Here is a 12,027-nt window from a genome sequence, read left to right as displayed (position 1 = left end):
TCACGCAAGAATCATGCAGAGGCCCTGACCAATTACTGAGAATTCCTCAAGGTGAAGTTAGTTGTATACGTGCAGAATAGCAGTTTTTCAACTGCACTGGCAGCTTGCCAGGCGCCATCTTGGCCAGGCTCCACCTAGGGCCAGGGGTCCGGCCGAAACCCCGACAGTTCCCCCTTTTTTCTTTTAAAAGAAAAGCTCGGGACCAAGCCTGTCTTAGGCGGAGTGGTCAACCACCGTCCTTACCCGTCATCGGATAACTGCAGAGCATGCTACAGCTCCTGTCTTAGGTTGGTACGGCGTTACCTACTACCTTACCCGTCTGGTCAATGGTCCAGCCTCGCGAGCCACACTTGTGGGGAGCTGCCGGCCTCTAGGGCAGCCATGGCCTGATGGAAGATGATACAATCTCTAACTTGATCTCGGCGCATGCGCATGATAAGGCGTGTGAGGAAGATAACAGTAATAACCATGAACATACAAAAGGCTCCCATACCTGCCCATTGCTTACAAAGCTGAAAGAGGAGGATAGCCAACTTAGCACTTCGGACATAGGGGCTACATTAACTCTAGTAGCATTGAGACTAACAATTTGAGATCTAAGAATAGCAGTAAGATTATCAAATTCGTAAGACCAGTTTGTTTGTAGCTGAGCAGACAAGATTCTAGACAAGTTTGCTGCATAGCTGAAGTTATGGTAAGCTACAGGTGTAACGCACAGTCCCGCCAGATGATAAATACATCCCACGTTTAACAGTTCCTGTAAAATGTCCATTTGTTCTTGAAGTAAGTCCACTCGCTGGTTCATAAGGAGTATGCCTGCTGTTAGATGTTGGTTTAGGGTCTCTTTAGTCTGTAAGGCTGCAGCTATATTTTCGGCCAAGTGATTGACTGCTGTTGCTGTAGGTATGGCAGTTGCTAGTGCTGCTGTTGCAGAAACCACTATTGCAGTGACCATAGCCGCTGTGATGCCAAATTCTCTCCTGTTTCTTGATAGTAACACTGGCAATTCTGCATCTGTAACATAGACTGGGACTGGTAGGAAGGTAGGAACACACATTAAGTCTGCCAGCAGGAATCTAGAAGCATTTTAGCACAAATCTAAAGTACAATTGAAAGAAGCGGTTGTTTTGTTACATAGTTGAACTGTTCCTCCTAAGAGACTAAAAAGAGGTAGTAAGTTAGTTTATTCCGTGGAAACACACAAACTGAGCCACAGCTCCAGTAAAGCACCGAGTTACCCTTATTACCCAGAGTTAAAAAACCCCAAACAAAGAGACAAAGAGAAAGTTTATCTTTAGGGGACCTGAAGGTCTCCTCTATTCCCCCTTTTTGTTTATAAAGAACATTTTTGAGGGTGAGATGTGTATGTTCAACAATACCTTGTTTTTGTGGGTTATAAGGTACATCTGTGGTTAGAGTTATTTTAATTTTAGTGAGGAATTGGTTCTTACCAATTTTAGTTTTTAAAGAAAAATATAGACTTTATAACGTAGTACAATCTTTAACAGTTGTTTAACCATAATTGTATAAACCCCTATTTTTAAGACAATTGTTCTAAAGAATAAAACTTAAGAGACACAAAGTTAAGAGTAAATTAGTGTTTCTAAGAAATCCTTGTCATTTTACCATGTCATTTTACCATATAGATTAAACTTTGGCTTATATCAGAACATTAGTATTTCACCTTAGGAAAAACCTTAAATAGCTTTAGCTGTTTTACATACATACAACCAACTTAGTTACACACAGATTTGTTGAAACTTGCCCTTTGTTACACACAGACTTTCTTATCCAGAAACATTTCCTTTTACCTTTTACTAAATATATTTCTATACCCAGAACCTTTTATTTATTTATTTATTATTATTTTTTTTTATCTGTTGACACCTTTTTGTTCACATTTTGAAACAACTCTTATGAAATTTCTGAATTTAGATAAATCACCCTATTTTAATAAGATTAAATATTTTGTTGTTTATAGTACCCTTAATTGAAACACAGTTGAAACTTTTGGGACCCTTTATATATAGAATTCCACTTGTTAGGACATAACTTTTAGTAACCTTGTTTTTAGTTTAGTGATGGCACAAAGCAAGTTTAAACCCTTTTATTTACCAACCTATGAAAACACCAATAATGTTTAAGTATGATACCCCATGGAATTTGAGGAGTTAAAAGTACTTGATGTTATTTAACAATTAGCATTTCAACTTTGTAAATTAACCAGACGTCTCTACAAACACATTTGAGTAATCCCATACATGTTAACTCCAATTTATTTATTTTATAAAAACCAAGATATCAGACAAGTGTCCTGAACAGGATCTGCTGCCTCTTTCCTGTTGAAGAAAAGTCCTAGAAGCAATTGATATTAGACATTGTTTAACATTAACATTTCATTAGTTTGACCACCTGGAAACTTGCAAGTTATTTTTAAAAATATTTTACTTTTATTAGTTTACCCAATTTAAATTGAACCTTTTTAAATCATGTGAATAAAAGTATTTGGATCCATTTTTAAATTTTAATTTTAAGAGCTCTCAGTTTTGATGCAGATAAGACATAACACCAGACAGTACGACATACAAATAACACAAAATCAAAGGCCTTGTAATTTATAGGTAAATGTTCATTGCAATGAAACAGCTGTTCAAAAACTTCAATTGAATAAAAAATAGAACTGATCAAAAAGAGAAAAAAAATCATTAACCTAGGTATGCAGGATCAAAATTATGAGCTCAAAAATACAGCATTAAAGAAAAAACAAAACAAAACAAGAATCCTGAAGAATAAGTCAGTTTTATGCAGCGGCCCAGGAATTTAAAACGGACACTTTTTTTCTTCTTTTCTTCTTATCTTTAGGTTACCCCCCTTTTCTCCTTGAGATGCTGTAGTTACATTCCATTGTGGCAGGGGGAGGGAGGATCACCTAGGACTTTTTAACCCCTTTTTTGCCTGGTTGAGAAATCAGGTTAGGTTTGAATGCAGAAAATCAGAAAACATTATTTTTTACTACTTTTAAGGAATGGAGCTGCTGAGCTCTCTGCCTAGGGGGACCCTCCCCTAAACTGATTTTTCTCTTTGTGCTCTGTTTGTGGTTTTATTTGTACTTTCTCCCTTTTTTTTTTTTTTTTTTTTTTTTTTTTTTTTTTTTTCCACTGCGCCACTGCATATTTTTGTAAGCTCAACTCTTTTGAGTAACTCTTTTTTTTTTTTTTGTAACGCCTTTTTTTTGTCTTCTAGCTGCTGCCCTATGCCCTCCAATTCCCTTAATGCCTGTTGACTAATTGAACCAGCTTGAGAACACTTTGTTTCTTTACTAATTTTATTTAACTCCATCTCTGAGAGTCCCTCTTCGCTCTCATCAGAATCTGACTGAGCGCTAACAGAGCCCTTTTGTGACTCTTCTTTTACCTTTTCTAACACTTCCTCTCCCTGCGCAACTGCCTTTTGTAAAGCCTCCCGAGGGGAACGCAAACAAGTTCTGACTAATGACCAAACTGCTAACGTCCCTGGGAGCGTTACCGGACAGCGCTTTAAATCTTCCCCCGGGTGTTCCCACTGTGGGATAGTTAACAATCCTTCTTCCAGAAACCAAGGTGAAATCTCCTCTACCTGCTTTAAAAATGCCCAAGCAGTTTGTCTTTAAGGAAGTGCCGTTAGCTTTAAGAATTTCTTTCAAGGGACCTTCCATTCTATATCTAGCAACCTCGTTCCCCATTTTTTGAGGAAACTTTCACCTCTCGTTCCTAGGAACTTTATCACAATCACAATATTATCGTCTCTAGGAAACCTCCCTGTCCACTGACAGATCTGGGTGCACACTTTCACCGATCCGTTGCTCACCTCACTCACCTCTCCGCGGCACGTAAGATTCCCGGGGTTCAGCACCACTTGTCGCTCCCGCCAGCAAGAACGACCCGGAGACGTGATGGGTGGCAAACTTCCCTATTAACAGCTTTTTCTTCTTTTTATTTCTTCCCCTTTTGGGAAGTTATTGTCACTTATATAGGTTATATCAACTAATTAGAATATTCATGATATGTGGGGAGAAGATAGACGTATATGGGTATAACTTGAAGCACCTAAAAATCACGCAAGAATCATGCAGAGGCCCTGACCAATTACTGAGAATTCCTCAAGGTGAAGTTAGTTGTATACGTGCAGAATAGCAGTTTTTCAACTGCACTGGCAGCTTGCCAGGCGCCATCTTGGCCAGGCTCCACCTAGGGCCAGGGGTCCGGCCGAAACCCCGACAGTTGTTTACTTGTACAAACAAGGTGTAGAGTCATTCCATCTCAGCACTTAAACTCAAAATGGAGTAGCTCATGGCAAACCACTGCTTTACAAAATGAAGTAACCTTTACATCAAATTTAGGGAGCCTGAAAACCGTTAATCTGTACATCGTGGAGTATCTCCGAGAGGGCACAGCCTGCCCTCCACAGTAGGCAGGGGAGTCTGTTGGTTGAGCTGTGAGTGTTTCAGGTCAGCCTTAGGTTTGTTCTGGCCCTTCCCAGTACAGCAGGCTGGTCTAGGACCTGCCTGGTGCCCTGATTGGGACCCGGGCCTGCCCACACTTGATAGGGCGCTTGCTTCCCTGCAGTGGCAGCAGAGCATTTCCTCCAGGGTCACCCTTCCCCTGAGCACAGACTTGGAGCCACAACTCTGGGCACAGGGCTGAGCAGTAGCCACTGATTTTCTTGACTGCTGGACTTGGAATGGGCATGGTGAGGGAGCCAACTGCCCTCTTGTCCCAACTAAACCGGAATGTGATCTCTTCAACCTGGAGTGCTGGGGTGAGATCCTGGTGGTGTGGCTCTCGCGAGATGCACACTGCCCCCAGCAGTAGCAGGTGTCATTGAGTCGATGTCACCTCACTTGCTAGATGCCAGAGGGTCTAAGTAAGCTTTGGGGTTTCACTGGAGAAACTTCCACGAAGTACCTCATGCTGCTGACCCAGAAGTAGAATCTCCTCTTCACTTTCAAAGGGCGACTTTTTGGGCTGGGGTCATGGCTCAGTGTTAGCACACTCACCTAGCACATGTGAGGGCCTGGGTTCCATCCTCAGCACCACATAAAAATAAAATAAAGGTGTTGTTGTGTAGTTGTGTCCACCTAAAACTAAGAATATATATTAAAAAGAAATAAATTCAGAAATCAGAACTTTGGCGCAGAAGCCGGAGCTAGGTCTGGCTACAGGCTGGTGACTGAAGGTAGTGCAGATCTGGTTTGGGGAAAGCGTCGGGCTGACCCCTTTCAGTCAAGTGTCTTACACAGTGGTGGAGGATGAACTGGCACTCTTTGATAAAAGTATAAATGAATTCGGAAGTAAGTTCATAAACATTTTCAGTGACACGCCCTGTCAGATGGTGGGTCTAAGAGATGCCTACAAGGACTCCATCAGAGCACTTGCAGAAAAACTGTCGGTGAAATTAGGAAGAAGAACAAATGGTTGAGATGTTTCTGGAATATCAAAATCAGATCTGCAGGCAGAATAAGCTCATTCAAGAAAAAAAGGAGGACCTATTAAAGTTGATCACTGAAATAAAAGGCAAAAAGCAGGAACTAGAAGTACTAACTGCAGAACTCCAGGATCTTAAGGAAGAATATTTTAGGAAGAAAACTATTTCTAGTGCTAATAAAGCTAATGAAGAGAGACTGAAAAGACTACAGAAATCAGCAGATTTGTATAAAGATCGACTGGGACTAGAAATTAGAAAAATTTATGGTGATAAACTGCAGTTTATATTCACTGGTATTGACCCTAAGCATCCTGAGAGTCCATTTATGTTTTCCCTGCATCTAAATGAAGCAAGAGACTATGAAGGCTTCCTGGTAGGTTCGGTGTGTCCTGTTGTATATGTCCTGTTGCCATCCTAGTCCAGAGGGAAAGGACATCTAAATCTTAATTGCTGTTCTGCTACCAGGAATTTTTATCTGAAGGTGAAGAAGACTGTTAACCCCCTCTATCTTTTGAGTCATAAATCACTATTCTTCTACAAGATCATTTCCAGCCCAAGTTCTCCCTCTAAGGAGTACTCCCAGGTCAGAGATTGCTTGACAAAATCTATTAACAGGAATTCAAATAAATGATTTGAAACTGTAAAAAAAAAAAAAAAAAAGAAAGAAAGAAATTAATTCAAAGGGCAGCTTTGCTGGTGTCCACTGCCTATGGCTCTCAGCTGTGATGACTCTGTTGTCTGCTTACAAGATACTCTCTCTCGTTTTGCGTTTGACAGTTCCCTTGTGGAAGTGTGTTAATTGAATTCCTTTTCATTTATCCCACTTATAATTCTGTTAGCTTCTTGGATGTTTTTCATCAAATTTAGGGAACTCTTGGCAATGTTTTCTAAATACATTCTCTTTGTTCTTTCTCCTCTTCTTTTGAGATTCCTGTTATACATAAGTTGCACTTTTTGCCCCCTGTACCAGAGGTCAGCGCTAAGCGTGGGCTCTGCCTCTGAGCCTCACCTGCAGCCCAAGTGTGTGCCATGGTGCCTCTCAGGTCTCTGCCATTCTGTTCATTTGTATTCATTCTTCTTTCTTTTCTTTAGACTGTAATCTCAGTCAACCTGTTTTCAGGTTTGTCAATTCCAGCTTCTCCCTGCCTACATCTCTCTTGAGTACCTCTGGTGAATTATTAAACTGAATTGTGCTCCTCAGCCTCAGAATTTCAACTTGATGCTTCCTTATAATTTTTACCTCTTTATTGAAATTCTCCATTTGGCAAGATATTGTTCTTTTACTTTAGTTCGACAGATGTATTCTTTGAAAATAATTAAAATAGCTAACTTAAAAACTTTTTCTCATTGGTCAGGGTGGTGTGTAATCCCAGCAACTTGGGAGGATGAGGTAGGAGGATCACAAGTTTGAGGCCAGCCTCAACAATTTACTGAGACCCTGTCTCAAAAAGAAAAATCCAAGGGACTAGGAATGTAGCTCAGTGGTTCAGTGAGTATAGCCCATTGATTCAGTTCCCAGTGCTGAAAAAAAATCTTTGTCTCAGAAGTCCAACATCTGGACTTCTTAGACAGTTTTTGATGGTGGTGTTCTTTTTGGGGAGAAGGGCCTGGGGAAATTGAACTCAGGAGCACTCAACTATTGAGCCACATCCCCAGCCCTATTTTTTAATTTTATTTAGAGACAGGGTCTCACTGAGTTGCTTAGCGCCTCACTGTTGCTGAGGCTGGCTTTGAACTTGGAATCCTCCTGCCTCAGCCACCCAAACCACTAGGATTACACGTGTGCACCACCACGCCTGGCCTTAGGCAGTTTTTATTGACTGTTTGTTCCAATGTATGGACCATAACCTCTTGTTTCTTTGTATGTTTCATGACTTTTTTAATTGAAAAATAGACTTAATTAATCAAATGTAGAAACTCTAGGGATGAGATTCTCCCTCTCCCCAGTATTTGTTGGTATTTTATTTGCCTGGTGTTTTTCCTGAACTAATCTGTAAAGCCTGTGTTCTTTTTTTGGTGGCCACTACAGTCTCTGTTCCATTAGTTTAGTCAGGGGTTGGGGCAAAATCACAAATGTCTAGAACCAGTAAGTTTCCCAGTCCCCCAGGGCCTCTATGTTAGAACACCTTCAACCCAGACAGTAGTGGACAGCCCTACTTCATCCTTCACTTCTTGGGTAGCCCGCTTCAAGGTCAGCCAGAGATGACCACTTAGGACCTCTGGGGTCCGTGGAGTGTGTTGCACAGCTCCAGCTCTACACATACACATGGCTTCTGGATTCCCAGGGACACTTGGGGCTTCTCAGAGCCCCTAATGATTCCTCCTTTACCCACTGTTCCTTTTGTTGTTCTTGTTGATGTTTGGGGTCTTGGGGGGTTATTTGTTTGTTTGGGTACCAAGGATTGAACCCAGGAGCACTTAACCACTGAGCCACATCCTCAGCCCTATTTTATTTTGAGATAGGGTCTCAGTAAGTTGTTGAGGCTGACTTTGAACTTGTGATCCTCCTGCCTCAGCCTCCCAAGCCCGTGGGATCACAGGCACGTGCCACCATACATTGGCTTGGCTTTTCCTTTTTAAGTTTTCTAGTTAGCTTGTATTATATGCTGCCTTGAGCAGCCACAGCCTTTAAAAATCACCCCTAGATGTTCCAACAAACACTCCTAGGGGAAAATGACTTCTTTGCACTGGGAGAGCTTCAAGCCTGGTCAAATCCATGCCTGCACATGGATTCTTCCAGGGAGCTGCCACCACCACCAGCTAGTGAGTGTTCTCTGGAATCAGGCTTTATAGCAGCTGCAGGCCTGCCCTGCAGCCTTGCCTTCCCCACTTTGGTTGCAGCCCTTGGTTTCAAGACTGCAGGAGAGGGAATAGAACAGGGCCAGTAAGAGCCATGCAGCTCAGTGCTCTTGCAACACAGCTGTTCCTCCTGAAGAAACTGCTTCCAGCATGCTGCGTTCTTTGGTTACTTTTCAGAGCCCTGGAAAAATTGACTTAACATTTCTTACCTGCTGTCACTCTGCTGCTTTGTAGTCCCTTCCTCCACCACTTCCTCACACCACTGTTGCTACTCAAGCTTATTTTCATGCCTCTGTGTGTTAGAAAGCAGCTCCAGTGCTAACCCAGCACTGTGGTGCTCTTTTTGTCTTCTGCCCGTGTTGTATCCTGACCCTGTCTAGGAGAAACCATTTCCACTGTCCTTAATGGATTGATTGATGGGGTCAGGTACAACCACAAGCCGCCACCCACCTCCACTGTGTGGGCCCCACCATATTTGATGCCTCCTCTGAACCACCATGGCTTCCCCATCAGTCCCTCCTGATGGCTTCTGGGCTGAGTTCAGGAAAGAACTGGGAGAGGAAGGGCAGTACAGGCAGTGTTTGACAGTCTGGTTCTCATCCCACCTGCGGGAAGAATGAGGCTGTGTTCTGAGCACAGCTGTGCCTTCCTCCAGAGTAATGGACGTCTGCCCCTCTTTTCCTCCACTGCCTCAGTTGGACTCTTAGCTGCTGTTAAGGAATTTCTTGCTGATTATAGCTACATGTCATCCCCAGAGGGTGGAACAGAGTGCATGGTGTTGCATGAATGTGAACTCAGCATCCAGGAACCCCATCTCTGAATGAGGGCCAGCGCGTACTGGGCTAGACTCTGCCTTCCAGCAGCCCCATAGGGTGGGAGTGTGCACTGCCCACCACACAAGGAGGGGAGTCACAGGCCACTACCCTGTCACTGCTACATGTGGCCTGCTGTGTCTCCTGACAGAGTGGGAACAGCTTCCATGTGTTTGACCAAGGCCAGTTCGCCAAGGAGGTGCTGCCCAAGTACTTCAAGCACAACAACATGGCCAGCTTCGTGCGGCAGCTCAACATGTGTGAGTGCCCACTCTGGCTGGGCGGGTGCCCCATTCTAGGAGTCTGTGGGAGGCAGACCCCAGCATGTTCACCCCAGACAATGCTTTAGGTTGACCAGGGGCAGGGCCTGGAGTCCGGCACACATGGGGGCTGGGGCAAAGCACCTCTTTCTTGGAAGATCCTCACAGTGTAAACCTGGGGTTCCCAGGGAGGGAGGAGTTGTGAGGCCCTAGCCACAACTCATGCAGGATGGGGAGCTGTGTGGGAACAGGGTCTCCCAGCTGCCATGGGCATGGGCTCTGGCCGCAGCCCTGCATGGCCCTTCTCCAGGGGCCTCCCCTCACTTGGCCTCAGACAGAGCTCTCCCACCCCTGTGTGTGCAGACGGCTTCCGGAAGGTGGTCCACATTGAGCAGGGAGGCCTGGTCAAACCTGAGAGGGATGACACTGAGTTCCAGCACCCATGCTTCCTGCGTGGCCAGGAGCAGCTCCTTGAGAACATCAAGAGGAAAGTGACCAGCGTGAGTGACTGGCCCTAAGCACAGACTTCCTTATCCTCCCTCCTCGTTTGTCCCTTTCTGACCCCACCCCAGCCACCCCTTGGCCCTTCCTGCTGTGTCCCAGGCCTTCCCACTCTCCTTGGGGCCCAGCTGCAGCATGGGAACCAGCCACACTCCGGGACCTCCTGAGGCTCTTGTCCACCCAGGTGTCCACACTGAAGAGTGAAGACATAAAGATCCGACAGGATAGCGTCACCAAGCTACTGACAGATGTGCAACTGATGAAAGGGAAGCAAGAGTGCATGGACTCCAAGCTCCTGGCCATGAAGCAGTAGGTCCTGCGTCTCCAGGGGGTGGGTCCGGAGCATGGATGTGTCCTGGGGGCTAGGGAGTGGGATGAGGAGGACCTCCTGCAGAGCCACTGTCCAGCCATGACTTCTGGGGCCTTCTGTGTCCACCCTTGGGAGGGGGGGCACTGAACCACTTCCCTCTACCCCTGCTGAACTGTCCTCCTTTTCTGGGAAGATGGACCTCTGCCTGCTTCCTGAAGCCACAGGTTAGCTGGGCTTCCACTCCACAGGATCTGAGTGCACAAACTCTGCCCTTCAAGTCCCTCCCTAAAGGCCAGGGCAGCAGGAAACCAAGCAGGGCAGTCCCCAGGCTGGGTGAGCTGCTCTCCCGCCGCTGGTTCCTCCCAGTATCACTCGGCACAATGTCAACAGCCCCCACTGCTGCCTCCTCCCAGGCCTAGGGCAGGAAGCAGTTCAGGTTCCTTCTGGAATCTGCCTGTGTATGTCTGGCCACACATGATCATCCTGTGACTCCCTCTTCAACCAGAACCCAGGGGTCTGGAGGCTTAGCAGGCAGCCTAGCACTGGAGAAACTGAGGCACGGGTCTCTTATCCACTTTGAGGCCCTGGGGACTCAGGAACCCTACCCATGTGGCAAAAGATGCCCTGGGTTCATACTCCCCACATCAGGTCTAGCAGAAGCCACTGACTGTGACATGTGGAAGGGGGCCATTTCTTTGTCAAGGAGATGTGGGCTTTGCCAGGCCAGCCCCCCAGAGCAGCAGGAATGCAGGACCGTGTTTGGCAGCTAATCCCTACCCTCACAGGGCCACCCCCAAACTTGGTGCAGGGCCCTGAATCCCCCACAAGATGCAGGGCACCCCGTATGTCACTTAGCAATCTGAAGTCTAGGTTTCCTAAAACCTGATCCTTTGGGCCTCAGTGGGGGCAGATGACTGGGATAGGATTCAAGCTCAAAGAACCCCCGCAGCCGCCGCCCCCACCCCACCCCACCCCACCCCAGTGTTCAACATCAGTGGGTGCCTGGCAAGCCCTACCTCTGTCCTCCCTGAAAGAACAGCAGAGGTTGGAGGAGTAGTGTTGTCCGCAAGCCCTCGCCGGGCCCCACCCTTTGTTCCACACCCCTTTGTACCTGCCTAGGGCAGGGGAGGGCTGCAAGCTACCCCTGCCTAGGCTGCTGAGGTGGGCCTGCCTGACCAGCCATGTGTTGCAGTGAGAATGAAGCCCTGTGGCGAGAGGTGGCCAGCCTGCGGCAGAAGCATGCCCAACAACAGAAAGTCGTCAACAAGGTGGGGCAGGCCTGGCGGCAGGCGGGTCCCTCCACAGCTGGGCCAGGGTGACTGTGTCCTCTCTGCCCCACAGCTCATTCAGTTCCTGATCTCGCTGGTGCAGTCGAACCGGATCCTGGGGGTGAAGAGAAAGATGTGAGGCACTGGGGGTGCCTGTACCCTCTGCTCAGACCCTGGGTCCTCCCTGCCCTCCATCTGCTGCATCCTGGCGAACAGCTAACCCCAACCCCTTCCTCACAGCCCGCTGATGTTGAGTGACAGCAGCTCAGCACACTCAGTGCCCAAGTATGGCAGACAGTACTCCCTGGAGCATGTGCATGGTCCAGGCCCATACTCGGTAAGCACCAGGCTGGGCAGGACGGCGCCCACGGGTTTGCGTGGTGCTCCATGTACCTGGGCTGCCACAGCACACCCTACGTGTGGCCCAGCCCCTGCTTCTGTTGCAGGCTCCATCTCCAGCCTACAGCAGCTCCAGTCTCTATACCCCAGATGTTGTTACCAGCTCTGGACCTATAATCTCCGACATCACTGAGCTTGCTCCCACCAGCCCTTTGGCCTCCCCAGGCAGGAGCAGAGATGAGAGGTGGGGCTGTATTCCCCCCCAGCCCTTCTGT

The 12,027-nt window shown here is 46.6% G+C and overlaps 1 protein-coding gene and 1 pseudogene across 8 annotated transcripts in view; both read left to right on the top strand.

Annotated features, from left to right (window-relative positions):
• Positions 1-12,027, top strand: part of Hsf1 (heat shock transcription factor 1) — a 27,960-nt gene that overhangs the window by 13,316 nt on the left and 2,617 nt on the right. For 4 of the 8 annotated variants that reach the window (XM_047544046.1, XM_047544083.1, XM_047544066.1 and 1 more), the window contains exons 2-8: positions 9,226-9,334; positions 9,698-9,834; positions 10,020-10,144; positions 11,338-11,413; positions 11,487-11,548; positions 11,654-11,750; positions 11,842-11,996. In XM_047544046.1, coding sequence (XP_047400002.1) covers positions 9,226-9,334; positions 9,698-9,834; positions 10,020-10,144; positions 11,338-11,413; positions 11,487-11,548; positions 11,654-11,750; positions 11,842-11,996 — 761 coding nt within the window. The remainder of the gene's footprint in view (positions 1-9,225; positions 9,335-9,697; positions 9,835-10,019; positions 10,145-11,337; positions 11,414-11,486; positions 11,549-11,653; positions 11,751-11,841; positions 11,997-12,027) is intronic. The other 4 variants (XM_047544090.1, XM_047544056.1, XM_047544035.1 and 1 more) reach the window with 1 other exon arrangement.
• Positions 4,828-6,377, top strand: LOC124979366 (kinetochore protein Spc25-like; annotated as a pseudogene).

The sequence above is a fragment of the Sciurus carolinensis genome, chromosome 1, assembly GCF_902686445.1.
Source record: "Sciurus carolinensis chromosome 1, mSciCar1.2, whole genome shotgun sequence".
Classification (NCBI taxonomy): domain Eukaryota; kingdom Metazoa; phylum Chordata; class Mammalia; order Rodentia; family Sciuridae; genus Sciurus; species Sciurus carolinensis.
This window is presented reverse-complemented; position numbering and strand designations above follow the sequence as displayed.